A 27,547-nucleotide genomic window follows, 5' to 3' on the forward strand; every position below is an offset into this window, starting at 1 on the left:
CATGAGTTGGTAACAGTGAGAACACGATCCCCAAACTGTCAGCCTCCCACAGCCCAGCAGCTGCGAGCCACAGGGGCCCCTCTAGCGTAAGCCCGCAGAGCCGAGAAACCACGGCACGAGAGGGCTGGGCTTTCAGCTCCTTCTGCTCTTCTCTGGAGACCTTAATGTTTCTTCATTTACTTTCTTTAAAACAAAATGGCCCAGAGACAACCTGGACAGTCGCTTGAGAGACTGGCCCTTTCGGGTAGCCTCTGGTCCCATCAGGGGGGACTCGACCTGTGAAATGACCTGGTGGATTCATGCCATTTTCCAGAGTTTAGCATGCTTTTGTTTGCAAGCAATGTCTCCTGGGTTTGACATCCCCAAGACTGGTGGCATGGGCCGCTAGCTTTATTCTGCATCCGTGGAACCTGCGGCCTGGAAGAGGCAACGGAAAAATTGGGATCCTTTATCCATAATGATCCTTAAAACTAATTTGCATTCCAAGTACAGACCCAACTGGGTGTATTGCAGGCTTAAGGGAAGCAAGGGGAGAACTCCTCCTGGGCCCAGGAATGGAAGCCGCCCCTGTGACAGGTTGGGACCGTGTGGCCTGGCCTTGGAAGGAGGGAGAACCTGGAACTTGCGGGTACAGCAGTTTTGCACGCCCTGGCATGCTGCCCCTTGAGACCTCAGCTGGGCAGAGACCATCCCCTGTTCTGCAGACAGGAAGCAGAGACAGGAAGGGACACAGCCAGTGGGCCGCTGTGGGGCCCCACAGCCTGGCCCCCTGGGCAACAGTCCAGTGTCGTCCCGAGCTGAGCCACTGGTCTCCCTTTAGTGACCTCTGGGTGCCAAGAAAAATGATTTCTCTTATATCCTGATAAGAGCACATTGCAATTAGATTATTTTAACATATGTCCATAGCAAATGACTATTTATAGAAGAGCGAGTCGGAATTACATTTGCATTCATTACGAGCAGGGAGCTCGTTTCCCAGCGTCTGGTTTGGCGGCAGTCTTTCCGAGAGTGTTGTCAGGAGGGAGCCTGTGTTCTGAGAGGCGGATTCACGAAGCGCCAACGTTTTGAGTTCCTTGTTGGTGGCCTCGGTGGAGGCAGCGCAGTCTGTGCGAAAGAGGCGGGAGGCCGAGGCCGTGAGGTGGCAGAGCTCAGCACGGGGAGGGAGCGGGTCAGCGCGGTGGCCAGGGCAGGCTGAGGGGGACCTGGCCGTCCCCCGGAGGACCGGCCGTGTGGGCAGTTCCAACCTACAGACCCCTCGCGGACGTCTCTAGACCCAGGCAGCCCACGAGCACAGCCTGTAGGATGGCGGTCAGCTGGCGCCTGGCTGCTCCCAACAACATTTGGTGTGAAACATCAAGTAAAGGGTGGAATGGAATACAGTTCACGTACCGCCCAGAAGCAACACGAGCTGCCCATTTTAACAGGGCCCCTTTTTCTATAGAAAGCCAACCACAGGGCATGCCAGGGACCTTATTGTGTGGCCTCCTGGGTGGCCAGCTGCACCCTCAGAAGGTGGACAGCCGTGTCGTGACTTAGCACGGGCACTCGGAAAGGGGCTGCCCTTTAAAGCAGAGCCAGCCACTGGTCTGCTCATCACCGAAAGCAGGTCGTTTGTGCCATTCGTCCTTCTAAAAGTTATGACTCTTAAATCATTTGATGCGTCACTGGATTTTGGAGCACTGACAATTTAAACTAGAAGCTTGCGAATCAATGTCCGTATATGTTTTTAGATGATGTGTATGGTTTAAAAGGATCCTAATTTCCGAGTACATGGTTTCCCCAAAAGAAATATATATTCTGGGGATGGCGGAGAGTCCTGTATAGAAGTGTGTCTTTTCCATACACCGATCTCAAGAATCCAGGTTTTCTTAGTCCTCTTTCAACACCAGCCAGGCCAGAAAGTAACTTTGGTATGAATTTGGCAGCTAGATGAAACGGTCTGGTGAATTTAGGGGCATGCGTGTCTGTGCACTGGAGGAGCAAGTGCCAAGGGGAAGAGGGAGAGACAGCAAAGAAGGGTTTTCTTTACAGAATATGTGTACCTGAGGGGAGTCTTTGATAATCCTGCATGTTTCTGGAATCCATTCATGAGAAGCGTCTGTGGGCCTTTGTCTCAGGTGGAACTGCGCGGTGCCCGGCTCTCTCTGACAGTGTGGAGCCTTGTACACAGTGGGCCCCCGGGCCACACGGACCACCCATGGACCTGGCAGGTGCCTGGAGAAACCAGGGTGGAGTCCAGACTGGGGGACATTTTCACAGATAATTAATAGTCCTGATGAGATGCAGCTGTGGGGAATGTGTGGCTGTTTCACCCTATTGTACCACTTTTAATATAAAGTCTTGACTTTAAATAAATGGTTGTAGCAATGTCTTAATGATATGACAGGCAATTTAGACATCTCTTGCATCAAACGTTAGAATTAAATGATTAGTATCAAGCAGATAAGTAGACTCTCCCAAGAGAACTGTTTTTTCCCCCTTTTTAAATTCCTTTTTGGTACATATATAATGTATACTTCCTTTTTTTTTTAAAGAAACTACAGATGAGTGAAAAAAATCACCTGATACGATACCATCTGATTATAACCACTCTTAACATTTTGGTATATATCTGTTGAGACTTTTTTCTACATATCTATATTTTTTATTACTTTTTCCATAAAATACAGTCATACATATGGTTTTATACCTTGCTTTTTTCTCCTTTAACACTATATTGTGATATATTTCCAAATCAGTAAATATGTAGTTGTATCATTTTTAACATCCATGTAGGTCATACCTCAGATACTTAAGTCATTTCTGACATTTTACCAATGTAGTTAAGGGTATGATGAAATTTTTCCTCCTGGTAACATCTTTGTGAACATTTCAGAATATTTAATTAGAGTAATTTTCTGAACTTGGCCGTGCTGGCTCAGAAGTGTGAGCGCAGTGGGCGCAGTACATGGGTGTTTTCCCCGCTCCCCCCCGGGCACCCAGGAGATTCCACCTTCCAGCTCCCACCTCGGCTCTCAGGGTCCCCGTGCCTAATTCGGGCTTGTGAAGTCTGAGCAGAATTTTTCCTCTGTTAAGACGGATAGTTGTTTTATGTTTTTTTATTTTTGTTTTTTTCTGTTGTCTTTGTCAGGTATTGGTGTCAGGTTTATTTTAACTTCTTTAAAAAAAAAGAACTTGGGAAGCTCTCTCACTTTTTCTATGCCCTGGAACAAATAAATATTTGGAATTTTTTTGCTCTTGGATGTTTTTATCATATGTATAAGACTGTCCAAGTCTAGTGCCTTTTAGGAAACCATTTTTGACAGTTTTTCAATGTTTCCATGCTCATTGGTCTCTTTAGACTTTCTTCCTACCCTGTACGTTTTGGGCAACTTAAATTTCCTAAATAAAGATTCTGTTAAGATTTTCAGATTTCCTAGCAAGTGTTTGTAGTCTCCTTCCACATCCATAACATTGTGGAAGGCTGTGTTTCGCCTTTTGCTCTGGTTAGCTTCTCCAGAATTAGTCGATTTTATTGGTCTTTTCAAAGAGCCACTTCTGGGACTTATATCTTAACTTACTGTTTTACCATTTCATGATTTTTTTCTTTTTGTTGTTATCCATTGCTTTATTATTGGATACCATTTCAACTTCTTGTTTAATAATAAATGTAGTTACTAGCGATTGTAAGGCTATGTCATTCCTCCTGAATTTTTTTGCATACCCCTTACCTTTTTAGGTATGGTGTTCTAAGTTATAAATAATTTGTGATTTCAGATTTGACTATTTTCTACTGAAAAGGTATTTGAAAGTATACTTTAAAAATTTCCAGATAGTTTGATATTTGGTGGCGGTGGTGTTTTTAACATTTGTTATAAATTCCTAGTTTTGCTGCCCTCCTGGCAGAGAGGGTATGGCTTGTACAGTTTCTGCATTTTGGAGTTAGTGGCATTTTCTTGGGACCTAAGAAATTGTTAATTTTATGGACTATTCCCAGGAAATTGGAAAAGAAGGTATATTCTCTGAAGGGAACAAGAGTCAATCTATATGTATTAATTTGACCTTATTAATTATAATATTACCAGGCCTTTATTTTTTACCTGCTTGGTTCATAAAGACTGAGGAAGTATGTCAGCCTCCCCCTGCTGTTGTGTTTCTGTCCGTTCCTCTTGGGTTCCTACATTTTTTGCTTTATGTGTTTCATTATGATGATATTTGGCAGATTACCATTTTATATTTAAGGGAAAAATATTTTCCTTTAAAGACTTGTATACCTTTGTGAATTTTACCCTATCTTGTCATAACAAAGTTATGTAGAAATACATAGTTCAGTAAAATGTTGGTGTCTGCTTTTAAGTCAACAAAAATCTTTCCGAAGCCCTTTGTGTCTGGAGATGTTTGGCCCCTCCTGGGCTCCCCGGGGGCCACTTCCTGAGCCACAGCCGGACAGCGAGCGGGTTGAGGCGTATAATACGCCTTGGAGCAGAATGAGGGCTCCGGAGTCCGCCAGCATTTCCAGTCCCTGCTTTGGGGCGGCCCCGGGCTTGGGTGTGCTTAGGGCGCACCTGCCCTGGAGCTGCTCGCATTCTGCCTCGGCGGGGCCGATGCTGACTCCAAAGTTTTTCTCAAGCCAAGGCACTTTTCTTCTGCAAAACTAGCTTTAAGAAGGCAGCAGACAGTGTGTTCAGGGGGAAGCTGATCTCAGACTCTTCCACTAGAAAAGATTTTTCCCGAGCTGTTTGAACAGACGATTCACACGGCAAAGTCTGTGCCAGGAAGAGAACCAGCCTTCCCCAAACACGTCTAGGGTGTGTGCGTCTCAACCCACAGCTCAGGAGTGTGAAAGGCGACCTTCTCCATCTTCTCGTCATTCAAGTTCATTTCTGTTTTGAGCCCCCATTCTACTAGACTCATGCAATCTGATCTCAGTCAATTCTGGGACCCCCTTTCCTCCAGATGTGAGTGTTTGAAGGCTCACATAGTCCCAAGGGGTTAGAGAGGAGGGGCCCGTGTCTGCTGAGCTGTCCCCTGGTCCCCCTCCTGCCTTCCTGCCCTACTATACTACTCACTGTATTGCCCCCTGCCATGCCAACATGCTTGAAAATGCAAGAATTTCTCAGATGGTTCCGCGCGGCCAAAATCTCCAGGGTGCTGTCCTGGGCCCTGACTGCCTAGGCCCTCTATGCAGCCATCTCTGTTTGACAGCCAAGGTTTTGGGCGGAGGATGATTTGACTGGAAGGGGCTGCTAGATAAGCCAGGCGTGTGTTTGCACCAAGGGGAGGTGATGCTGTGGCCCCCAGTGTTGCTTGGCCGACAGTCACGTCTGCAGGCCCTCGAAGCTCACTTGTGGGTGGCCAGGCGTAGGGGCTGGAGTCTGGTGGGGAGCCCAGCCGCCCTGAAGGTCTTGTACAACATCAGGCTCCAGGGTTCTTTGGCAGGAGCCACCCCCTCTTCTTCATTACAGCCTCTCATCTCCCGTCTTTTGTGTGTGTTTTTCTAAGGAGGGGCTGCAGACCCGCTGCTTCAGAGCTATGGGCGGTTTCCAGCCACCCGGGAAAATCCCCAAATCATGCCAGTGCAGCCTGGCCTGGCAGCGTGCGTTCTAGGAGCTCCTTGTGCTAGGCAAGGTGATGCCCCTCAAAGATGTCAATTCCTGACCCGTGGCTCCTGTGAATGTTACCTTACATGGCAAGAGGGGCCTTGCAGATGTGAGTAAGGAGATGGACCTCGATGGACAGCTTATCCTGGGTGATCTGGGTGGCATCTAATCACCTGAGTTCTTAAAAGCAGAGAACCTTTGCTGGCTGCAGTCAGAAGCCAACATCATGATGAGCAAGAGCTGCGGAGATGCGATACCACGACTCTGAAGGTGAGAGAAGGGGCCACGAGCCAGCGAACCTGGGCGGCTTGCAGAGATGGAAAAGGCGATGAAACAGCCCCTCCTCTTGAGCGTCCAGAAGGAACAGCCCTACCTGCACCTTGATATTAACCCAGTGAGACCCATGTCAGACTTTGGACCTAAAGAATGGTGAGATAAGTTGGTGTGGTTTTAAGCCTCTAAGTTTGTAGTAGTTTGTTATAGTAGCCGTTGAAAACCAGTACTTCTCATGTGAGCTTATATTTCACAGGAGTGTGTATAAGAATTGAGAACCTTGACTGTATGAACTCCCTCAGCTGCATGGTTTTACAGGGCGGGTGGTCGTTAACCAGAACCTCTTGATTCCAGCTCCTGCTCAGTCCCCGGCTCAAATCTGGGGGGGCACTGGATGCACGAACGAGAGGTAGGTCTGACTGGCCCAGCTCTCGTCTTTTGCCCCAGTACTAGCCATAGGATGCGTCCAGTCGCGGGCTGGCTGTCCTAGGACCGGCTTGGCCAGCAGGCCTGTCTCCGGATATCAGACAGGGCCATGGTGGGCTGCCCGTATAGCCAGAGCAGGGGCTCAGGGAGGCAGCGTGACTGTGTCCAGGACAAGGTGCAGAGGCCCTGCAGGAGGGAGAGGGGTCAGGGAAGACTTGGGAGAGGACGACGCTCTGGGGTTGAGACAAGGGTGGGCGCACCTTTGCTGGGCGAGGAGAGGGCTGAGGGCATCCAGGTACTTAGGCTCCAGAGGACAGGGCCGCTCGGGGCCAGCAGCAAACAGAACGGTGTCGCTGAGTAAACTACACAGCAGTGGAAGGGGCTGCCCAGGGGCAGGGCCTCTGAGGCCTTGGTGCGCCATGCCTAGGGGCTGGCCCTCGCCCGGGCGGGCTGGGGATCAGGGAAGGCCTGTCTTCAGGGGGGCAGCACCTGCGGGTGGCTCGGACAGACTGGAAGCAGGAGGGTGGGAGGTGATCCTTGGCGCTCTCCCTGGCCCTGAATTCCCAGAGGCCAGAGTCTGGACTTAATCAAGACTTGCGTAGAAGTGGGGAACGGGGAAAATGAGGGAGAGAAGGTTCCAGAGAGGTTTTGATGTGCACAAGGCAGTTGGGAGAACTGTCTTTTGAAAGGGGGCCTTTCTTTGATGTCTTCTCATCTTTGGCAGCTCTTCAAAAGCAAATTCGGAAAGTTATCAGAGCCTGAATAAGTTCACTGGTATCTCAAAATACTGAAATTACAATAACCGAAATAATTTAAAACGATACCCAACTGCAAAATAAGCATTAGAAAATCCAACAAAGCTCTGATTTTGCCATTTTTTAAAATATCAAATTCTTGCCAGAGAACTAGGGTGGTGCTAAGCTTGGCCTGTCTGTGCTGGGGAAGGAGGCCTAGGGCCCAGCCACTTGACCGGCCCCTGGGATTTGGAACTGGAGCCTGGCGAGTAGTCAGGAGGGAGCATCCCTCTTTGCAGCACCCCCAGGGCCTCGGGGAGCAGCGGGGGCAGGCCAGCACAGGGCCGGGGCACCAGAGCTGGGGCGGGTCTGAACGCCGGTCAGTGGCTGTGCTGAAGGATCTCCAGCCGGGCAGGGAGGTCCAGGTTCCACGGACTAGGGAAGGGCCCAGCTGAGGCCCCTTGGCTGGCACAGGATAGTTAGGAAGCAACCGGAAGTAAGAGGCTTTTGACATCCAGAAACTTCTCTTTGGCAGCCAAGGCGGGTCGATCGTCCTGCTCTGTGGGAAGCCAGGACTGCCACGCAGGACCGAGGGCCGTGAGGAGGGCGCGCGCTTGGACAACGTGGGAAACGGGTAGGCTCCTTCGCTTGTGCCCCCTCCCCTTTCCTAATTTTAATGCAGAGCAAGGAATAGAAAGAGTCCAGCATGAGCTTTCAGGCCAATATTTGCTTAAACAAATGTTCAGCTGAAATCTTATTAAAAACTAAACCCACGCAGGCAGGGACAGCTGGGTTAAGATATTACGTTTCGTTTCCTCTAGAGAGACACTGAATCAGTATAAATAGTTCTTTATTAGGAGTTTAGATAGTGCTCAATACATAAAATATATTTCATTTAAAATATTTACAATAATTCCTGATTACAAGCAACTCATTCTGGTTACTGCTAAAATAATGTTCACATTCAAGGCTGAGGAAGCCACTGCTTGACACTCTCAGGAGGGCAGGTCCCACAGTCTGACAGAGCCATCACCATAGCCGTCTAAACTGCTGTCAGAGTAAGGGGCCGATTCTAGATTGTTCATAGTGAAAAAGAGATATTGTTCCCCGGGTCGGCAGTGCTCACTGTGGGTCCTCAGGTCCCAGCTGCGGTCTGGCGTGTGGAAGTCACCATATCACCACTCCCTTCCCCGAAGTCAGGTAAAAGCCGCAAGGGCACACAAAGCCCTGCTCATCTCCGGCTGGCCCGCCCTGTTCTTCAAGCACAGGCTTTGGGCCTGTGTCCTCCATCCTGGGGGACAGCTTAGCAGTCCCACTCGCAGGGGCTCTGCCCATCGCTGTCCCCCTCCTCCTCCTCCGAGTCAGTGGACACTCGCTTGATTCTCTGGAGCGCTGCCCTGATGCTTCTCTCCAGGTCGCTGGGGGGCTTACTGCCGGGGCTCAGGCCGCGGTCAGGGTCAGGGTGAACCTTCTTCAGTCTGACCCCCTGCCTTATGGCAGCCAGAATGTTCTCGTTGGCCGAGGCGTGGACAGAGGGCCAAGGGGGCCCTTCCCCTTTCTGGAGGAGGGTCCTGCCGCACCTCAGGGAGGCCAACACTTCGTCCATAGACCCTGAAATTGAGTAAACAAAACAAGGACTATCACAGAAATCATACTCTTTCCTCCTCCAGATGCCGGGGCATTTTTGTGCTAGTTAAAGGTGTTAGGTCATTCACCAGTTAACACCACGAGCTAAACAAATAATCATCATTCCATTAAACAAATGCTTTGCTTATCTGCCAGAAAGGTCGCCCATTACTCCCTGCTTGAATCCAGGGTAGTTTAATCGCTAATATTTCATCTTGACCCGTATGTCCCACTACTTCAGATCAATAGCAACTCACAGGTACAGCCGGGCATACCTTTTGTTAGAATGGCTATTTCAAGACACAGTTGCCATCTTTTGTGGTCCTGAAGAGAGTTATGAATGCCTGGGGTATAAATAATCTGACCCAAAGAGCACAACTTAGGTACCTCTGAAGCCGCATCTCCTCCATGTCCCTCTTTAAAAAAACAGTCCCAACAGTCCCCAGCTGCACTTCTCTGACTCGGCCTTGGGTGCTCACCAGGGCCGGCTCGTTCGGAGACGGTTAATGAAGGGCTAGGTTTCCCGACACGAGAAGGCTTAAAGACCTGCTCATAGCTGATCAGTAGCTCAGTGAACCCAGAGGGGGTGGCACCCACACACCTCTCCGCCTGGGCCGCGTCTCACGCCACCTACATTACCTGAGGCAACTCGCATGTCCTAGTTTTGAGTGGTGAAATGCTGCAAAACACAAACTAGACCAGAGTTTCAGGCCTTGTAGGCCTATAGTGAGGAGAAGCTATTTTTCACTCTGGCACCTTGTGACCCTGAGGAGGTAAAATCTTTCACCTACTGGAGCCCCTAATTTAGAGGCTTTCCAGGGGAGGCTTCAAGCTGAACAGTCATTTCTACTTCAGGATTGAAAGGCCATGTTATGGCTAACAAAGTACCATTTCACTTAGGACTTAAATCTGTAACTTGTTATTACAAATCCCTTCTAGGAGTAGTAAGACAAAGTCTCACAATCAAGGGCATTTTTTAGTGCTAATTCACACTTTCTCATTCTTTGCTGCGAAAGGAGGCTGTGTCTGCGAGCTGAACTGGGATGCCCAACACCGTGTGTGTTAGCCCTAGGCTGGGAATCGAGCACCCCCACAGAGACCCCTGCATCCCAGCTGTCCTAGGACAGGCATGTGGGCTCTCTCCATTTACAGTGTTGCAAAGGCCCTAGAAATGGGCCATTGGGTCTCCACCTGACCTTATGGGTCTTTCACCTGCACCTGGTTCTAGGTAGAGCGAACGCTTGAACTCAGAAGAACCAGTGCCCAGTTAACCGGAACCGCCGTTTGCGTTACTGAACCCACAGCCCCGGCCGGTCCCCTGCAGGCTCTAGGTGGAGGAGCTCAAGCAGTCTTGCAGACACGTGCACACAGCGCTCTGCTAGGATTTCTCCGACACACACACACACATACACTCCGGGGCACTAGCCTCATCTGAGTCTGCGCAGATTTAAGCCAATCTCCTCACCAGTCAGTGTCTAAACCATGATCAGAACTATGAGTCAGAACTATAGCCTCCATTAAACAGAGACACGTTCATGTATTCACTGCACTACACTTGCAAAGGTAGAATGTGGCGCGGTTTCTCTTTCTGGCACTTCATTTCGGGAAGACCTCCCACGGTAAGGTGCCTCAGTCTACCCGTGAGGAGGGGCCTGATTAATGTCCGTCTACAATTCCCAGCCAATATTCTGCAACTATTTAATTCTGTACAGGACTCAGAGATTCAACAGGAAGCTTAAATCAAAGCAGCACTGAAAAGTACTCAAGTGGCAGAATATCAAACATGCACTGAAAAGTCCTAAAAACCGGAAACAGGTTGATTCTCTGAAGGCCTCAGACCCCAAGTCATGGGACCATCAAACGTGCAGAGGCGGTTTCTTCAAGACGAGTGAACGTTCATCAGACTCGGGTTTGGGCAACGCTAACTGAAATAAAAGAGCGACACTCAAGGCAACCGCTTACCTGGGCCTCCTGGGCCGTCGGCCTCCCGCTCCGGCGGGCCTGCCGGGGCCCCGCTCCCCGGCGTCCTGAGCGGCGAGCTCTGCGGCCTCGCGGCCTGAGACAGGGGCCGGGCAGGGAGAGGGGGCGGCGGGGGTGGCGGCGGCGGCGGCGGGGGCTCGTCCGGGGTCGCGCGGTGCGCTGGGTCACCGGCCGGAACACGGAGCGGGGCGGGGGTGTTCCCGGGGCCGTCCCGACACTCGGCTCTCCCGGAGGGCGGAGGCGCGGCCCGCCCGCCAGTCTCCCGGGAGCGTCCGCCCGGCAGGCTCCGGGCCGCGGGCCCCGCGCGAGGTGCCGTCGGTGCAGGCGGCCCTGGACATCCCTGAAAATGAAGAACCATCCTGAGAAACTCCCCGCAAATGTGAACCATCAAAATGCTGAAACTTCCTATAAATCAACGAACACGGAAGGGCTTCTGTGCATAGACTGTTCCAATTCACCAAGCGGCTCCTGGATTTGGACGGCCACCCGGCTACTAAATCTACACTAAAGAATAAGCATTTATGTCCTTTGATATAACGCCTTCTCTGTAATAAGGAGATGAAAATATAAATAAATGATTTTCTTCAACAAACTAGAGCAAATAGTTCTAAAATTCATAAGGAACCACAAAAGACCCCGAACAGTAGACAAAGGGTATCAGATTGCTATAGTATTTAAGAGTCTGGGAATGTAAACTAGTTTAACCACTGTGGAGGTGCCTCAAAAAACTAAAAATATAAATACCGTTTGACCCAGGAATTCCACTCCTAGGAATTTACCCTAAGAATGCAGTTTCCCAGTTTCAAAAAGACACATGCACCCCTATGTTTATCGCAGCACTATTTACAATAGCCAAGAAATGGAAGTAACCTCAGTGTCCATCAGTAGATGAATGGATACAGAAGATGTGGTACATATACGGAATGGAATACTACTCAGCCATAAGAAAACAAATCCTACCATTTGCAACATGGATGGAGCTACAGGGTATTATGCTCAGTGAAATAAGCCAGGTGGTCAAAGGCATAAATACCAAATGATTTCACTCATCTGTGGAGCATAAGAACAAAGCAAAAACTGAAGGAACAAAACAGCAGCAGAATCACAGACCCCAAGGATGGACTAACAGTTACCAAAGGGAAGGGGACTGGGGAGGGTGGGTGGGAAGGGAGAAGGGGAATAAGGGGCATTATGATCAGCACACAGAATGTTGCGGAGGGGCACGGGGAGGGCAGTGTAGCCAGAGAAGACAAGTGGTGACTCTACAGGACCTCACCACACTGATGGACGGTGACTGTGACAGGGCATGTGGGGGGGACTCGATAATGGGGGGAATCTAGTAACCACAATGTTGCTCATGTAATTGTATATTAATGATACCAATAAACACACACACACACACACACACACACACGTGTATATATATATATAAAAATGTTTATAGTACAAAAAATCGGAACTTGAGTATCAAGAATAGGAAGTTAGTTGAAAAAAAATTAGTTGGATTTATTTAAAATATTAGGCAGCAATGAAAAATAAACAGTACAAAGTCTGTGAAAAGATGCAGTGTTAAATTTATAATCAGGTAAGACATAGATCTATGAAAAATATCAGCAGAGCTGACTTCAAAGAGACAGTTATAACAAGAATTATTGATGTTCTTTTTCTCTAATTTTTAGGTTTAAAGTAATGTGGATTTTAAAAGTTCTGGTCTCAAGTTTGATAAAGAAAAATCTAACCTTACAAAGAACAATTTTGGGGGGCACCCATTAGCCAATAAAACACATAAAATGTTAATAGTATGTAGCCATTAAAGTGAACTACATCTACATACATCCCAAAAGCAAAAGTGAGAAAAAACTGGCAAAGGATATATACAGTATGACACTTCTAATGTAAACACACACACACACCAAAAGTGTGATTCATGATAAACTTGAAATATTTCTGTCTCCCACTCTCCTACGTCTTTTCAGAACGGCAAAGCCGTGACAGCATGCCCCGGGCCTCCGCTGCCATCCTGTAGCCTTCAGCAGAGCATACGCCGGTACAGTGAGAATCCCAGGAACTCCGGGCCACCTGCAGGGGCCATCCACCCGCCCCGATGTGGGGACCCCCAACCACCCAAGGGTCCCCTCCTTGGCATCCTGGCAGCAGCATGCCGCTGTGGCTCTGGCCTGTTGAGTTCTGCCTCGGATTGCTGGGCAGTCTGTCTCCCCTGGGGCTCACCCAGGGCAATGCTGACAGCCCTTCAGGTATTTAAAAACAACTTGTCTGGGCTCACCAAGTATCATGTATCCCATGATTCCATTTCCAGCCTTCTCTCTCTCCTACTTACTCCTTTCAAATGTGCTCAAATTGGCTTTGTCCCCTTCAGGGGAGGCACTTCTTGGTAAACGCAGAATTGCCTCATTCTGTGGAGGCTTCTGTTCACACATTCCACAGACTCACAAGCTGTCGGGCAGCTTCACCACTGAAGGAAACCAGATTCTCTGGGTTCTCCGGCATCTACCCGTGCCCCTTTTCCTACAGCCTCTGCAGTGGACGCCTCCACAGACCAAAACCCTGCTGCTCAGACCGACCTGGAGGTCCATGTGTTAGGCTTGTTTAGCGCACTGCTCCGGTCTGTTGATGGCTTAGGCAGCCTGCCCCGGCTTATCGGTCTACCCCTCCCATCGCCATATTTGAGGAGTCAGTCACTGAGCTGCTGGTTCAGGGGGGCTCAGTGGCCGGACTTGCCTCCCTCGAATCCCTTCCTCCACCCCGACGCCCTTCTCCTAACCAACACCCTCCGGTGAGGGCTGACCGACAGGTACCTACACTCATCTGCTATTCACGCGGCTCCCTCCGAGTGGATCCTCACACCCGGACTCACGCCTGGACCACAAGCAGGACAAGCAAGTCAGCCTCGGCAGCTGCAGTCCGGGCATGAGTATCACTGGAGAAGCTGCCCAGGCTGGAGAATCCCTGCGGTGGCTCTGGAGTCAAGGACGCCTGGCTCCATCCAAGCATACTTCACTTTATGGCACTTAGCAGATAGTGCATTTTTTACAAATTAAAGATTCAAGACTTCAGTGGACAATGTCACTGCAGACGTGGCAGAAATAGCAAGAGAACTAGAACCAGAGGTGGGGCCTGAGAATGGGACTGAACGGCTGCATCTCATGATAAACGAGCAGGTGAGGAGCTGCTCCTTCTGGAGGAGCAAAGAAAGGGGCTTCTGGAGCTGGAACCTGCTCCTGGTGAGGACGCTGTGAAGACTGGCAAAATGACAATGAACAACTTAGAATATCATAGAAACTTAATTGATAAAGCAGCAGCAGGGTTTGAGGGCTACCAATTTAAAAAAGTTCTGTGGGCACAATGTCATCATTTTATACATTTATCAAACAGCATCGCATGCCACAGAGCAATTTGTTTGTGAAAGGAAGAGTCCGTCGCCATGGCAAACCTCATCGTTCCTATTTAAGAAACTACCACAGCACCCCAGCCTTCAGCAGCCACTGATCGGTCAGCAGCCATTACCACCAGGGAAGACCCTCACCAGCAAAAAGATTACAGCCCACTGAAAGCTCAGGTGATGGTCAGCAATTTTTAGCAATAAACTATTTTTTAATTAAGGTGTGTACATGTTTTGTAGTCATAATGCTATTGCACACTTAATAGATTACAGCATCGTTAACTTTTTTATGTTAATATAAACTGGATTAGGTTATGTTAATATAAACATTTTAATATAACTGGAAAGCCAAAACATTTGACTTGCTTTACTGTGAGTCACTCGACTGCAATGATCTGGAACTCAACCCACACTAGCTCCGAGGTCTGCCTGGATAAACTTGAACCACTCGGCTGTTGAGGTGTAAAACGGTGATACCTTTCAAGGTTGTGATAAGAATTAAATGAGAGTGAATGTAAGCCTCTAGCACAGTGCTGGCATACAGTGGGCACCCAATCACAGCAAGGGTAGTAAGCGAATCAGAAGACAAGATGAAGTTAGCGCGTCATGATTCATTCACTCGGGCTTCCTGGCTGGTCTCACGCGGCCCACCTTCAGATTATTGCGGACTTTTGCCTGGGACTGGGGTGTTTTCTCTTTTGGGGACAACAGTGAACTTGGGTCTTTGTGAAGAAGTGTGGGAGGGAGTGTGTAATGAAGACAGGTTTATGTTTTATATTCAACGAGATTAATGTTATTTTTAAATATCTATTTTTACCCTATTCACTTATAATAGAGCACTTAACTATACTACATCACAACGCTTCTTTCCATTTTAAAGAATCATTTATTACAGATGCTGAGTAAGCCAGCCAGAGCTGAGAGCAGTCTGACTGTGTCTGGTCAGCCTGGCTGGTCGGCCCCACAGTGGGCAGAGTCAGCTGCTGGGTCAGCAGGGGATGGCAGGGACCCTACCGACGCCAGAAACATCTTGATATTCGAACACTTTGGGGTTTTATCTGTATGCTAAAAATAATGGCATTTGGGGAACATTTTGTGTGTCACATTAACTGTCCATAATACATTATACTATTCTCCAAGGATGGGTGATCTTCATTTATTTCTCCCAGAAAATGTAGGTGAGGTGATTATTTCTTGAACTTACCTCTTTAAATGCTTTCAATCGTTGCAGTGTTTTTTGGTGTTCTTGGTTTACCCATTCTTTTTTCTTTTGCTCCTCTTCTTTTATCTTGTCTCTTTTCTATATTTAAATAAACATGTATTTATACATCTATCAAAATAAAAGTCATGAGGAAGAAGGGGTCCACAGCCTGACATCCTCCCCACCTGCCCAGGATGGGGGCTGACAGCTGCAGGCCCACAGCAGAGGAGCTCCAGTTCCCACAAATTTAAGCTGGTATGTCACATTTTATAAATACAAAATATTTTTCTTCAACCACTCACCATCTGAATTCTATGATGCTGATGAAAATGCCTTATACTTTCTTCAGCCTGTTGCAATCGAAGCCGATGATGTTCTTTGCATTGATCCTGGTGGAATAATACAAGTCACCTACATGGTGTTTAATATTGCCATGGGCTATAGCATAAAAGGTTAAGAAAAAAGCTCTGCATGTGGACTGTCGTGTAAGGCATTCATTAATAGGAGTTTCTGGTGTGGCTCAGTGCTGCTGTGTCCCCTTAGTCATGTATGTGTATGGGTGGATGGGCTGATTGGCTGCTTACAGGAATCAATGGTTCATGAGAAGCTGTGATTCAGTGCTTTGAGAGATGAAAAAGCAAACCCTCCAACCAAGCAGAAATGAGAGGACATAGAGGCAAGTCGCCTACTCTTACATGGGATGTGTCCTAAGAATCTGTTTCAATGCAGTTGTTTTAAACACATTTCCCCATATTACAAATAATATTTCCAGACATACCTACATAAGCACATCCAAACTACAAATACCTGAAAAAGTATATTAAAAACTATATTTCAACTATGCTTAACCATTCTTAGTATGTTACCTTTTCATATAATCATGGAGCTTTTAAAAATTAAGAAAAAAAATCACTCACCAAATCTAAGGACTGAAATGATGTGAATGTTATCTAACTGATATTTTATAATCAGCAATTCACAATAAAATAAATTTTAGAAATTTCTGTAGCTGTTATTAGAAGTTTCTACCTATCTGATTTAAGAAATATCTGTGTATATAAGAGGCATGCAACATACAGTTGTTGAATGGATTAATAAAAATCTAGAGTTTAGGGTAAATGCTTAGAGCCCAAAAAAACCAAAGAATCTTTTTAAGATTAAATATATTTTACAATTTAATACAATTAAATATATTTACATTGTCACTGGTATCTATATAAACACAAAAATTAATCACTGTGTTGGTAGAAGCCTCATTTCAATACCTCTTTATCTCTCATAAAAGAAGAAATTCCTGAAAAGGGGAAGAAAAGCCCGTCACCCTAGGCCGCCGCCTGGGCTGAAAGAACTACCTCTCTGTTCCTGAGAAAGGCTCTTCTGGCGCAGATCCTGCCCCGCTTAGACTCCAAGTGGCGGCACTGCCGGCTGAGTTCTTTCACCCCCAGATTCTCATCATCCTGCAGCCCCACTGCACGGTCAGTGACTTTAAGTTCCTCTGGACTTTCACATGGATCATAATAGACAACTTCATCCTGTTTATCTAGAAGCATAGTAATGATCTTTTAAAAACATGTTTTAGTATAAAAAAATAATGCATGCTTTTTTTAAATGTAAAGAAAGTAAAGCTCACTTGTAATCCCACCACCCAAGGAGAATCATTACTGACATTTATATATGAATGTGTATCTATGTGTGTGTAAACACACACACATGCTATACATATCAATTAGTAAACAGTTCAAAGAGAACATTTTTCATGTAATGGAAATATAATTTTAATGGCAACACAGTATTCTCTAATTTAAGCATTCTCTACTGTTAGGTTGTTCCAGTGTTCCATTATTACCAATTTCATGAACATCTCTGAATATAAATCTTTGTGTATATTTTTTATTACTTCCTTAGCAGATGAATATTTAAGGCTCTTGATAAATATTGTGAAATTGCTTTCCAGAAATGCAACTTAGATTCTACCAGCAGTATATCATTTAGGTGACTTAATGAAATTTAATCTTGATTAAATGTTGATATTTTTCTAAAAAATATACATGCTAACTGTACAAATTTAAGCCCTACAAAAGTACATAAAATAGAAAGTGAAATTTTCTTCCTTCCCCAAACCTCTAGAATCCCATTCCCAGAGGAAAACATGAACAACTTGACATGCATCCTTCCAGATTAACTTTTTCAAAATAGCTTTTTCCTACGTATGTAAAATCCTTACAGCCTGAATTTAATGTGAAGGATTAAATCAAATATTCAGGATCCATATGAAGGAAGTTATTAAGCTTGGAGGAACTTTAGGGGAAAAAAGACTTAAGTAAATGGAGAGACATACCATGTTCTTGGATGGGAAGATTCAAAATTGCAAAGATGACAACAATCTTCCCCAAATTAATCTCTAATTTTAAGCGCAATCCCAATAAAAATTCCAATGAGTTTTTTCCTTTTTTGTTTTGAATTTGCCAAAATGATTCTAAAGCTCATCTGGAAGAATAAAGGAGTGAGAAGTCAGAAAACTCGTGGGAAAGTAATGGGGGAGGTACCACTCTACCAGATACTAAAATGTACCTCTCCAAGGTACAATAATAGTGATACAGGGCCCAGAAGCCACTCCCAAATCAATGAAAGAAAATAACAATTCATAAATAGATCAAGATAAATATAATAATTCGGGATATGAGGCAGGTACTAAGTCACAGCAGTATGGGAAAATGTTTCAAAATCAGTAATTGGGACTTCTAACAACCCTGGGTTAAAGAGTTAAATGTGGTTTTTTTAATCATAAAAATACTAAAAGAAAACATAAGTAAAATATTGATATAATTTGGGGATGAGGACTTTGCCAAGTATAACAACAAAAGCAGAGAGATTGATAGATGTGACTTCATGAACATTAAATATTTCTACAAGGCAAGAAAAAAACCAGTAACAGGAAAAAATTACTTGCAATATATTACAAATAACAGAGCAACATCCTTTATATGGGAAGGGAATATTCCAAAGAAAAATGGGCAAAGACGAAGAACAGGCAATTAATAAAAGAAATACGAATTATCAGGAAACATACAAAATTGTGCTCACTTTCATGTATAATTTAAGAAATGAAAATGGAAAGGCACCATTTTCTTCTATCAAGTAAAAAAAATTTAAAAGAATCATGTAAGTATGGGGAAACAGCTATTTTCATAACCTGATGAGAGTGTCATTCTGTATAACCTATCCAGAGGGCCATTATGTAGTATGAAATGCAAAAATTATAAAATGATAGAGGTAAGGAAAAAAATGTATATCAAATGATCATTGTACTATTATTTTAATAGATGTGTGTCCTTGACCCAGTGATTCCATCTTTAGAAATTTATTCCAAGGAAATAATCTGCCTTACACAGAAAGACATGAGTATAGGAAGGTTCTTCACTACAAAGCTATTAACACTACTGAAAAACTGGAAACCACAGTATATCCATACAATAGAATACTATGCAGCCATTAAAATTTTTGATGTTTTTATACTTACTGAAATGGAGAGACAGTTTTGTGTATTAAATGAAAAAGAGTAATACAGTTTTTTAAAAAATGGATATACAATTTTGGCTTAAAAAATATTTATATCACTATATAAAATAGGCTACAAAGCTCTATAGCAAATTATTATCACTAAGTATCTCTAGATGATGGAACTGGGGTAATAATAGTTTTCCTGTGTTTAACAATGAATATTTTTTGAATAACAAAAAATACTTAAGAGAAACTTTATTTAGGAAATTTCAGTAGGTAATTTAGACAGTTTACAGGAAGTAATTGTTATTATGGTCTATATTTCCTTGCAGGAATAATTTAAACATTTTAATATATATACTTAAATATAAATCTTACCTTTTATAAGTCTTTTAATAGAGTCTAACTGTGTAACAAGCAGGATTTCTTCATATTTTAATATCTCAAACTTAACCTCATACAGTTCTAGTTGAACTTTGTAATACTGCATTTCTAATTCATCTACAACATCTACAATTTGTTCTTGTTCTGGAAGATCTTCCATCTTGTTTTCATGAAAAAAAAAATAAGACCAAGTTAAAATAATTAGTACATTACAAGCAGGCTTTAAAAGCATTTGAGCCATTTTCTATTCCTTGGTCAGTACCAAATATAAAAAAGAAAACAGAGAGGAAACACTTTTCATTTAATGAAACAAAAAATGCCTTATTCAGCATTTGCTATAATACTTTATCTCATCCTTGAAACATGAAAAACATTCATGATTTGAGAAAAGTGAATGTTCAGTAAGGTATTTACAGTATTTTCTGCTTTGAAGTCATAATATTACAGAAAGAAATTTAAGTCATGATCCTAGGATGAAGGACCTTTTCATTATTCTACGGTGTGCTAAGAATCGCCTGATCGATTCTAAAGTACATCACCTACTCCAGTACTGAGCTCAGCGTCATTCTCAAGTGAATTCGACAATATATTTCAGAAACATCTTAACCAAAGGGAAGCTTATGGCCAACCTTCTGAGGCCTCTAAATTCCCATCTTCTAGAAGATGGTACTGAAATAAGTGAAAAAATGAAGTTTTTGAAGAATGCCTGGAAAGAAAGTTACGTATTTTTAAAACAAAGTTCCATATATCTTTATCTTACCTTTCCCTGAATTTCAGCTCTTTTGTGATTTAAACACAATTCTTTGGCTCTCATGAGTTGTAGAGTCTCTCGAGCTAACATCAGCTTGAGTTTGTCTAACCTGGGAGTTGCAGTGGCCCAGGCAGCCTGGCCAAATCTCTTCTCATCCTGTTCCATTTGTTTCCGCATTCCTGTTGGGTTATAATTAATAAAACAGAACAGAACTGCAACTCATTAGGAAGGGCAAAGTTATGTTGAGCTAAGTCTTTGTTTACTGCCTCCCATATTATCTGCAAAATATCCTTCTTAGAAGAAAAGTTGTTTTATTTTATTGACTTTTTATTGTCCCCAAAATAATACATAGTCATTGGTATAAGATTTTATTTAGATACTTCACTTTAAATAAAGAATATATCATAACTCTCACCTACTTGAGGCGCTTGCTTCTTACATTTTGGTGTATATACTTCCAGACTGTTTTTATATCTAGCTAGACAGACAGGCTTATGTAGACAGTTTGACAAAAAAAAAAGAAAAATCTACAGGATCATCATTGTTCTTTGTATCTTATTTCACTCAATATGTCATGGAGAATCATGCTTGACAGCTACGTGGTGTTCCACTTTATGAATGCACTGCTATTCAACCAATTAACTGACAGACACGAAGTTGTCTACTTGGGGTTTTATCAGCCATGACGAAGACGAGACAAAAGCCCTTTGCCCTTCCCACGAGGCCCCAGGTCTCACCCCTGCCTTAGCCTGTCTTTCCTGCCACATTCTCTGCACGTCTGTGCTGCACAGCCCAGGCCTTCTCCAGGTCGCTCACCCTTCAAGCTCCCTCCCGCCAGAGGGCCTTTGGACACGCTAGTCCTTCTGTCCGGAACAGTCTTCCCTCACTTTTGTGCTCGCTGCACATCCATTTTCCCTTCAGCTGGCGGGGTGAGTGCCACTTCTGAGGCCATCACTGGCCACACTGACTGGGCCCAGTTTCCCTGCCATAGGCTCTCAGGGCCCCGTGTTTCTCTTATTCTGTTCCCACTGCCATTTTCCAAGTGTTTGAATGAATACAGATTAAGATTTCTCTCCCCTCCCCAGACGTATCCTTATATTGAATCCATAGCTCCTAGAAAACAGAGTGCCTGCTATTCAAGAGGCACTCAAATGTTTCCGAATAAAGAGAAAATTACATGTATCTTAGTACAGAATTTAAAATTATTACCTGCTAGTGCTTTAACTGTTTCTTTGAAATAATTCACTGTAATATCTTGAATAGAGACTACAGCTTCTTCAGCCCGTCTGGTCCATTCTTTGGCTTCCTTCTGCAAGGCAACTATCCTTTTAGGACCCAAATCCTCCTCCTCCAGGGACTTCTATGGAAAGAAGGGAAAACTGTATTAGTAAGAGAAAATAGTAATGTGAAGCCATTAGGAAATTGAAAGGAAATTGGTCACATGGACTATTCCATCTGCTTTTATTACTTCTACTTAGTTAAATTTCATTCATTCAGCAGTTTCCTGTTGAGTATGAAAAAGCTTGGTGCGACTTAGAAAGCAAAAGGATACTCTGGGGCATAAATAAATACAGTGAAAACCTATTTTCAGTTTGCATTACTAGAATAACTTTTTCTAGAGAGGAATGAGGTTATGTTTCTCTATTAATAATAATAAACAATTGTTTAAATGAGATTTGTGTTGTTAAGCACTCGGGTTAGGGCCTGGTACATGGCATTCAAGCGTTAGCCATTGCTGTAGTTTCTTTTAGGGACATGGCAGGAAGCTTTTCAATACCATGATTCTTTTCTGAAGGGCACAAGTAATACAATGACCTGAAAGACAGTAAAACCTTTATATCCATGATTATGACACATACTAGGTCAGCCAGCATCCCAATCCTCTACAGAGCTAGTAATATAAGAAACATGTACAGGTTAGCCATCAGGGAAATGTAAATCAAAACCACAGGATAACATTCACATCCACTAGGATGGCTATAATCAAAAGATAGACAATAACAAGTGTGGACAGTCATGTGGACAAATTAGAACCCTCATTTACTGCTGGTGGGAATGTGAAATGGTGTGTTTGCATTGGAAAACAGTCTGGCAGTTCTTTAAAAAGGTTAAACATAGAGTTACCATATGACCCACCAATTCTGCTCGTAGGTATATATCCAAGAGAAATGAAAACATATGTCCACATAGAAACTTGCACACAGAAGTGTACAAGCAGCATTATAATAGCCCAAAGTGGAAATAACCCAAATGTCTATCAACTCCTCAATGGATAAGTATAATATGCTATATCCATATAGTGAATATTATCTGGCAATAAGAAAACAGGAAGTTCTGATGCATGCTACAACATGGATGGGCCTTGAAAAGACTATACTACATGAAAGAAGCCAGACACAAAGGACCACATACTGCATGGTTTCACACAACATGAAACACCCGGAATAAGGAAACGCACAGAGGCAGAGAGTACATTGGTTTTACCTAGGTTTGGGGAGAATAGGGACTGACTGCTACTGGGTATAGGGTTTCTTTCTGGGGTGATGAAATGTTCTGGAATTAGATAGTGGTGATGGCTGCACAACTCTGAATATACTAAATACCACTGAATTGTACACCTAAAACAGGTGCATTGTATGGTCCGTGAAATACACCTCAATAAGGCTATTATTTAAAGAAGGAAAAAACACAGAAGTAAAGATTATCTGAATAATAGGCTCTTAAAAAAATGAAAAGAACAACTTCTTCCTTGGGTTAGAACAGCTGAGTTTTACCTAAACACACCATTTTTACACCACAGTAGCCTGGCAGGGGTCACAAGTGCATGCAGAAGGCTGGCCCAGTGCAGGGGGCAGAGGTCAAGAGTGCTCTCTCTGACGTCTTCTAATCCCAGCTCGGTGAGACCTGAGGAAAGCTATTAACCCCTCCGGGCTCCAGTGTTGTTTATAACGCTGGGTTGATAATGCCGGGTCTAACTAGTGTCACTCGATTGTTCCATGGCTCTGTGAAATAAGGGCGATGAGCACTTACTAAAGTTTAAATTACTGAATTACAATCCAGGGCCTTGCTAATTAAATTTTCCTCCTATTTGTCAGAAATCTGCACATGTTCTTCAAGGCTGAAAATAAGCTATAGTAAACACACATCACATCAAAAAACAAGACATCGGCAAAGAAAATGTTTCACCTTGAAAATGTGCAGAAATCTTAATGGATTGAGACGATGGCCAATGTAAAATGCCTTTATTTTATTATTTTTTATTTTTAGAGTTTTAAAAATAAATTTAGTATATCTACGATATCATCTAAACATAAAAGTGAAACCAGAGTGCAAGCAGACTGAATCTTAAATGTAACTAAAGAAAAAAACAGGTGAAAAAAAGTGAATCTGATAAAATAAAAATATGAAGAAAACATACCAAGACATCAAGCTTAAATGAAGTAGCGACTTCCCGCATGTTCCTAAATGGCTGCAGTAAATACTGGAAGAACATGGTTGCCGCAGTAACTAATTCCTGGTATGCATCATCCTCCTCTTGATATACTTTCATTAATGCTACCATGGTGTTGGCTTTTTCGTGCCCTAGAAGAATCTAGAAGACAAAATGTCAATAAAACTCAAGTATGGACAGTAAAAGACCTTACTGAACAAACACAACTAAACAAAAGAAACCTTAATGTTCTAAACTTTAATATGTCAACTTAAAATACTGACTAAATATGAAAACGCTGTTGTCAGTGAACCAAAATGCCCAATAAAACAAGAATGGTTAAATCATGGATGGTGAGTATTTTTTCATCATTTTGCTGATCATAAAGGTTTTGGGAGGCTGTATTCCTTTTTTAAAAGTTCATGAGGACCTTAGAGAGACACCTCCAAGTGCTTCTCCAGCATGTTGACTCCCTTAATTCCCTAAATTAATACTGCCACCAAGCCCCCAGCAGAGCAGACTCATATACAGAGTCACCACTGTGGTGGCTCTGGTCTCCGCAGAGCACCTCCGCTTATGCAAGGGAGAAAACAGTTACCTGAGTGTGTACACATGTCAAAATGCATGGAGCTGTACACTAAGATTTGTGCATTTTATTGTATGTACCTCAATTTTAAAATAAATTTAAAAAATAAAAAATAAGCTGAGCATTTATAATCCAGATAAACTCATTTGGTAAGAAATTACCTGTAGGACAAGAGAAATAATTGTATAGAACTTCTTTTTCAATCAATACAGTCTTAAAATCTTCTATTTCCATCCCTCTGCTTAAGGATAAAGTGATCTGTGTTCAGCTGTGGTTTTATCCAAGTGATAACAGAATTTTTTTTTTAAAGTACGTTTCCCTTAGGAAAACACACACAAAAGTATAAACTTTTGTAAAAGGACAACTGGCTACTTCTTAGCCTCATTTCTTAGACTCTTCAGAAGAATTCTAAGATTCAGCTTCATTTTATATATACCAGCAATATTAGCAGTTGGTCTACTTATAGAATGACTTCTTTCCCATTCTGAGATATTAAGATTTATATACACGTCTGTGGATGTGGTATATTTTGTAGGTAAGCCCACCTCCCCATTCCGTTAAGTTCAGGTAACAGGTGAACTCCACAGTGTGAACAGCGACCTCAACGCTGAACTACACTAGTTCTAAATACCCCGGGATGAACTTCAATTTGTGTGTCTCCTAACTTTCACAACGGTAACATACATGTTTACGGGAAAACCACTTCCGTGAGAAACCGCGTGTCTAAAAAAAGTTAGATACAAAATGATAAAGCTGAAGGACTAAAGGTGACTGGCCTGAATGGCCCTGTGATTTCTTCCCATTACACAGAAGAAGGGGGCGTGTCGGCGGTGCCACAGGAGGCCACAGCCTGGGATGACACCACTAACAAACTCCCTTCATAAGGCCATTTGAACTTTAAAAGTTCGTAAGTTCACTCTATATTCGGCTTGAGAGGATGTTATTAAGATTTTGAAACGTGGCTGAATTCTTCTCCCACAGGGAAAACTCCTCCAGAGGAAGAAGGGCCACAGCGAGAGGCGGGGAGGCGTCCGGGCGTCGGGTGAGGCTCTAAGTGGCGGCCCCTGGGGCACCCGCGTAGACGCCGGGTTTCCTCCCGAAGCCTCGGTGAGCTGGTGCCGCCCCCGGTGCCGTGCGTCGGCCGCTCGGGTCCCAAATCGCCCGACGGGCTGAACCTGCGCTCGCGCTGCCGTTCAGACTGCGGACCGGAGCGCCCTTCCTGCCGGCTTCCCGTCTGACCGCCGTCATCGCTTTAAACACCTTCTCCTGGGAGCCCCTTCATCTGAATCACTTCGCCTCCGCGACTGCCCCTCCCGCAGCGCCGAGCCGGGAACCGTGGATCCCCGCGGGGTCCCCAGGGGTCCCCGCTTTCAGGGCAGCGCTCAGGCCGGGCCCAGCTGGCCGCCGCCGCGCCCCGCACAGAGAGGACCTGGGCGCCCGGCCCCGCCCCCGGAGGCCCCGCCCCCCCCGGGGCCCACGTACCTGGCGCAGCCGCGCGTCCGCCTCGGCCCGCCTGGCGCGCAGGGCCCGCTCCCGGAAGGCACGCGGGCTCTCGCAGTCGGCGGCGCCGCCCTCGGTCGGGAAGAGCGTGTCCCGCACGGCCGCGGCGCCGCAGCCGCCGGCCGCCTCGCCCAGGTAGCGCTCGAGCTGCGCGCACAGCTCCTGCAGCGCCGCCTCGCCCGGGCCCCGGCGCACCGGCCACACCAGCTCCCACAGCCCGAGCCGCAGGCCCCAGGCCCCGCCGCCGCCCGCGTCCAGCTCCGGCGGCAGCAGCGGGAAGCAGCGCTCCAGCGGCGGCCACAGCGCCGCCAGCTGCCGGTGCGCGCCGCGGAGCCCGGCGGCCGAGAGCAGGCCGGCCCAGCTGGGAGGCGGCGCGGCGGCCTCGGGCCCGGGCTCGGCCTCGGCTGCCCGCTGGCTCCCCTCGCGCCGCCGCCGCTGCGCCGTGCGGTCGTGACAAGTCACAGCGAACTGGCCCTCCGCGTCGTTCCAGGCCACCAGGAAGCGCAGCCGGTGCCGCTCGGGCTCGGCAAAGAGGTCCTCGCGGACGGGCACCCAGCCCTCCAGGCTATCGGGCTGCTCGTCCTCCATGGCCCCGAGCCGCAGGGCGTGGGGACCGCGACAAGTTCCCGGACTGTGGTCCGCGTCAGCGCCCCTCCGCCCCGCGCTGCTGATTGGCTGGCTGCGGCCTCCGGGCCCCGGCCGCCTCCGGGATTGGCTGGATAATGGGAGCGTACGACAGCCAGCGACAAGGTCAGAGGTCGGCCTTCCTCCCGCCTGCGAATCCCGGTCGTCACCCAGCCCGGAGCCCGGGGTCACCCCTGCAGCCTCCCCCCTCCACCTGCGTACGCGCTGATGTTCAGAAAACCGGTCAAATGAGCGAGTTACTGTCTTAGCCCTGCACTAGCCGGGGACCAGCGCTTTGCGTTCCCACCCCGGGACCCCAGCAAGTGCGCGGTTCCTGCGCTCAAGAACTTGGGGAGACCAAACATCAAATTAAACGAGATACAGTAGTTATTCACTGAGGGCCTCAGCGCCAAACCCTGGGTAGGAGCCTCAAGTTTGTCGTCCATCGGACAAGCTTCTGCGGAGCGTCCGCCATGTGCTGTGGGGCCTGCAAAGAAGACCATCGGCCCTCCAAGCGTTGTAGCCCCCAACCATCGTGTTTCAATACCATCCATGTCCCCACTCTTCGTTTTAGAGATAAGGAAACAGACCCAGGGAAGAAACTCAGGCTCAGTAAGTCCCGGTTAGTGTGGGACTAAGTCACTCTCGCTCATTTGACAAAATGTCCTGAACATCAGTGAGGGCAAGGGTGGCAAGGATGGGGACCTGAAGACCGGTTCACGGAGAAGGTAGATCGAATTTGCATGTGGGCATGGAGCGTGGACTGGAGCCCGCCGCGTTCCCGCAACAGGTAATAAGCAAGGCCCGGCCTCTGCCCAGGAAGCGGACGGTGTGGAAGGCAGCACCTGCCAGGGTGTGCGGAGTGGGGGAGCCTGTCACCCAAACACGGCATGTGAGGCTTGATTCAGGAGCAAGGGAAAGACCTGAAGGTTCCACGGGCTGGGAAGGCCTGAAATCAGATTTGCACCGGCTGACCTGCCCCAAGTGCTGGCTGAAGCGATGGTTCAGGGCACCTCGCCCTGCTGACGACGATCCCAAGGCGTGCAGCGACCTCTGTGGAATGTAGCTTCAAGGTCTAAAGTTGCCTGTGTCTGAAGGGCGCCCCTTCATGCTTGTGGGACACTGTGGGGCCCCGGACTCAGAACTCTGCTCTCTCACTGTCACCCAGTCCTCTTGGAGAACCCTTTAGCTGAAGTGATTTGTGTTTTCCTCAAACCGTATATGATTTACTTATAATTCTTTAAGTCTGGTTAATGCCTTTTTTGTAATACTCTACCTTTTGTAATTACCTTTTGTAATTCTGCTTTTTCCTGTATTTTATACTTTTGTATCCTTTCTACTAGTCTTTCTAATTTATTTGCCTTTTCAGAATGAAGCCAGCAGGCTTTCTAATTGTACAAGTGATTTCTGTTTTGTGTGTGTGAGAGGAGGATGTTTGTATATTCTCAGAAAAAAGATACGGAGAAATGCACACCAAACCTAGTAATTGTTACCAGAATGCGTGACTGGTTTATATCCACTTCATGGTTCTTTCGAAGAATTTGCTTTTTTC

General features: G+C 45.8%; 1 protein-coding gene and 1 long non-coding RNA gene across 2 annotated transcripts; one reads left to right on the forward strand and one right to left on the reverse strand.

Moving 5' to 3' along the window:
- The first annotated feature begins 6,274 nt into the window (after positions 1–6,274).
- Positions 6,275–23,116, forward strand: LOC118968732 (uncharacterized). Its single transcript, XR_005056535.2, has 4 exons — positions 6,275–7,646; positions 15,364–15,474; positions 16,505–16,694; positions 22,951–23,116. It is a non-coding gene; the product is annotated as an uncharacterized lncRNA (long non-coding RNA).
- WHAMM (WASP homolog associated with actin, golgi membranes and microtubules) lies at positions 7,846–26,002 on the reverse strand. Its single transcript, XM_037000563.2, has 10 exons — positions 25,354–26,002; positions 23,274–23,447; positions 21,065–21,215; positions 19,865–20,034; positions 19,099–19,264; positions 16,572–16,759; positions 15,522–15,608; positions 15,223–15,318; positions 10,601–10,958; positions 7,846–8,623 (listed from the first exon to the last, which is right to left on the reverse strand). The coding sequence occupies exons 1-10, from the start codon at positions 25,957–25,959 to the stop codon at positions 8,316–8,318; spliced, it is 2,304 nt and encodes a 767-aa protein (XP_036856458.2). The 5' UTR covers positions 25,960–26,002; the 3' UTR covers positions 7,846–8,315.
- Between the last annotated feature and the right edge of the window lie 1,545 nt (positions 26,003–27,547).

This window comes from Manis javanica, chromosome 18 (genome assembly GCF_040802235.1).
Source record: "Manis javanica isolate MJ-LG chromosome 18, MJ_LKY, whole genome shotgun sequence".
Taxonomy (NCBI): Eukaryota; Metazoa; Chordata; class Mammalia; order Pholidota; family Manidae; genus Manis; species Manis javanica.

What these genes read in the sequence shown, in the direction of transcription:
- WHAMM (XM_037000563.2), bottom strand. Translation starts at nt 25,959, where the DNA reads ATGGAGGACGAGCAGCCCGATAGCCTGGAGGGCTGGGTGCCCGTCCGC. An exon ending in CATTTAAGCTTGATGTCTTG is followed by an intron (nt 21,216 to 23,273) that starts GTATGTTTTCTT and finishes TTCTTTCCATAG; the next exon opens with AAGTCCCTGGAGGAGGAGGA. An exon ending in TATTAAAAGACTTATAAAAG is followed by an intron (nt 16,760 to 19,098) that starts GTAAGATTTATA and finishes CTATGCTTCTAG; the next exon opens with ATAAACAGGATGAAGTTGTC.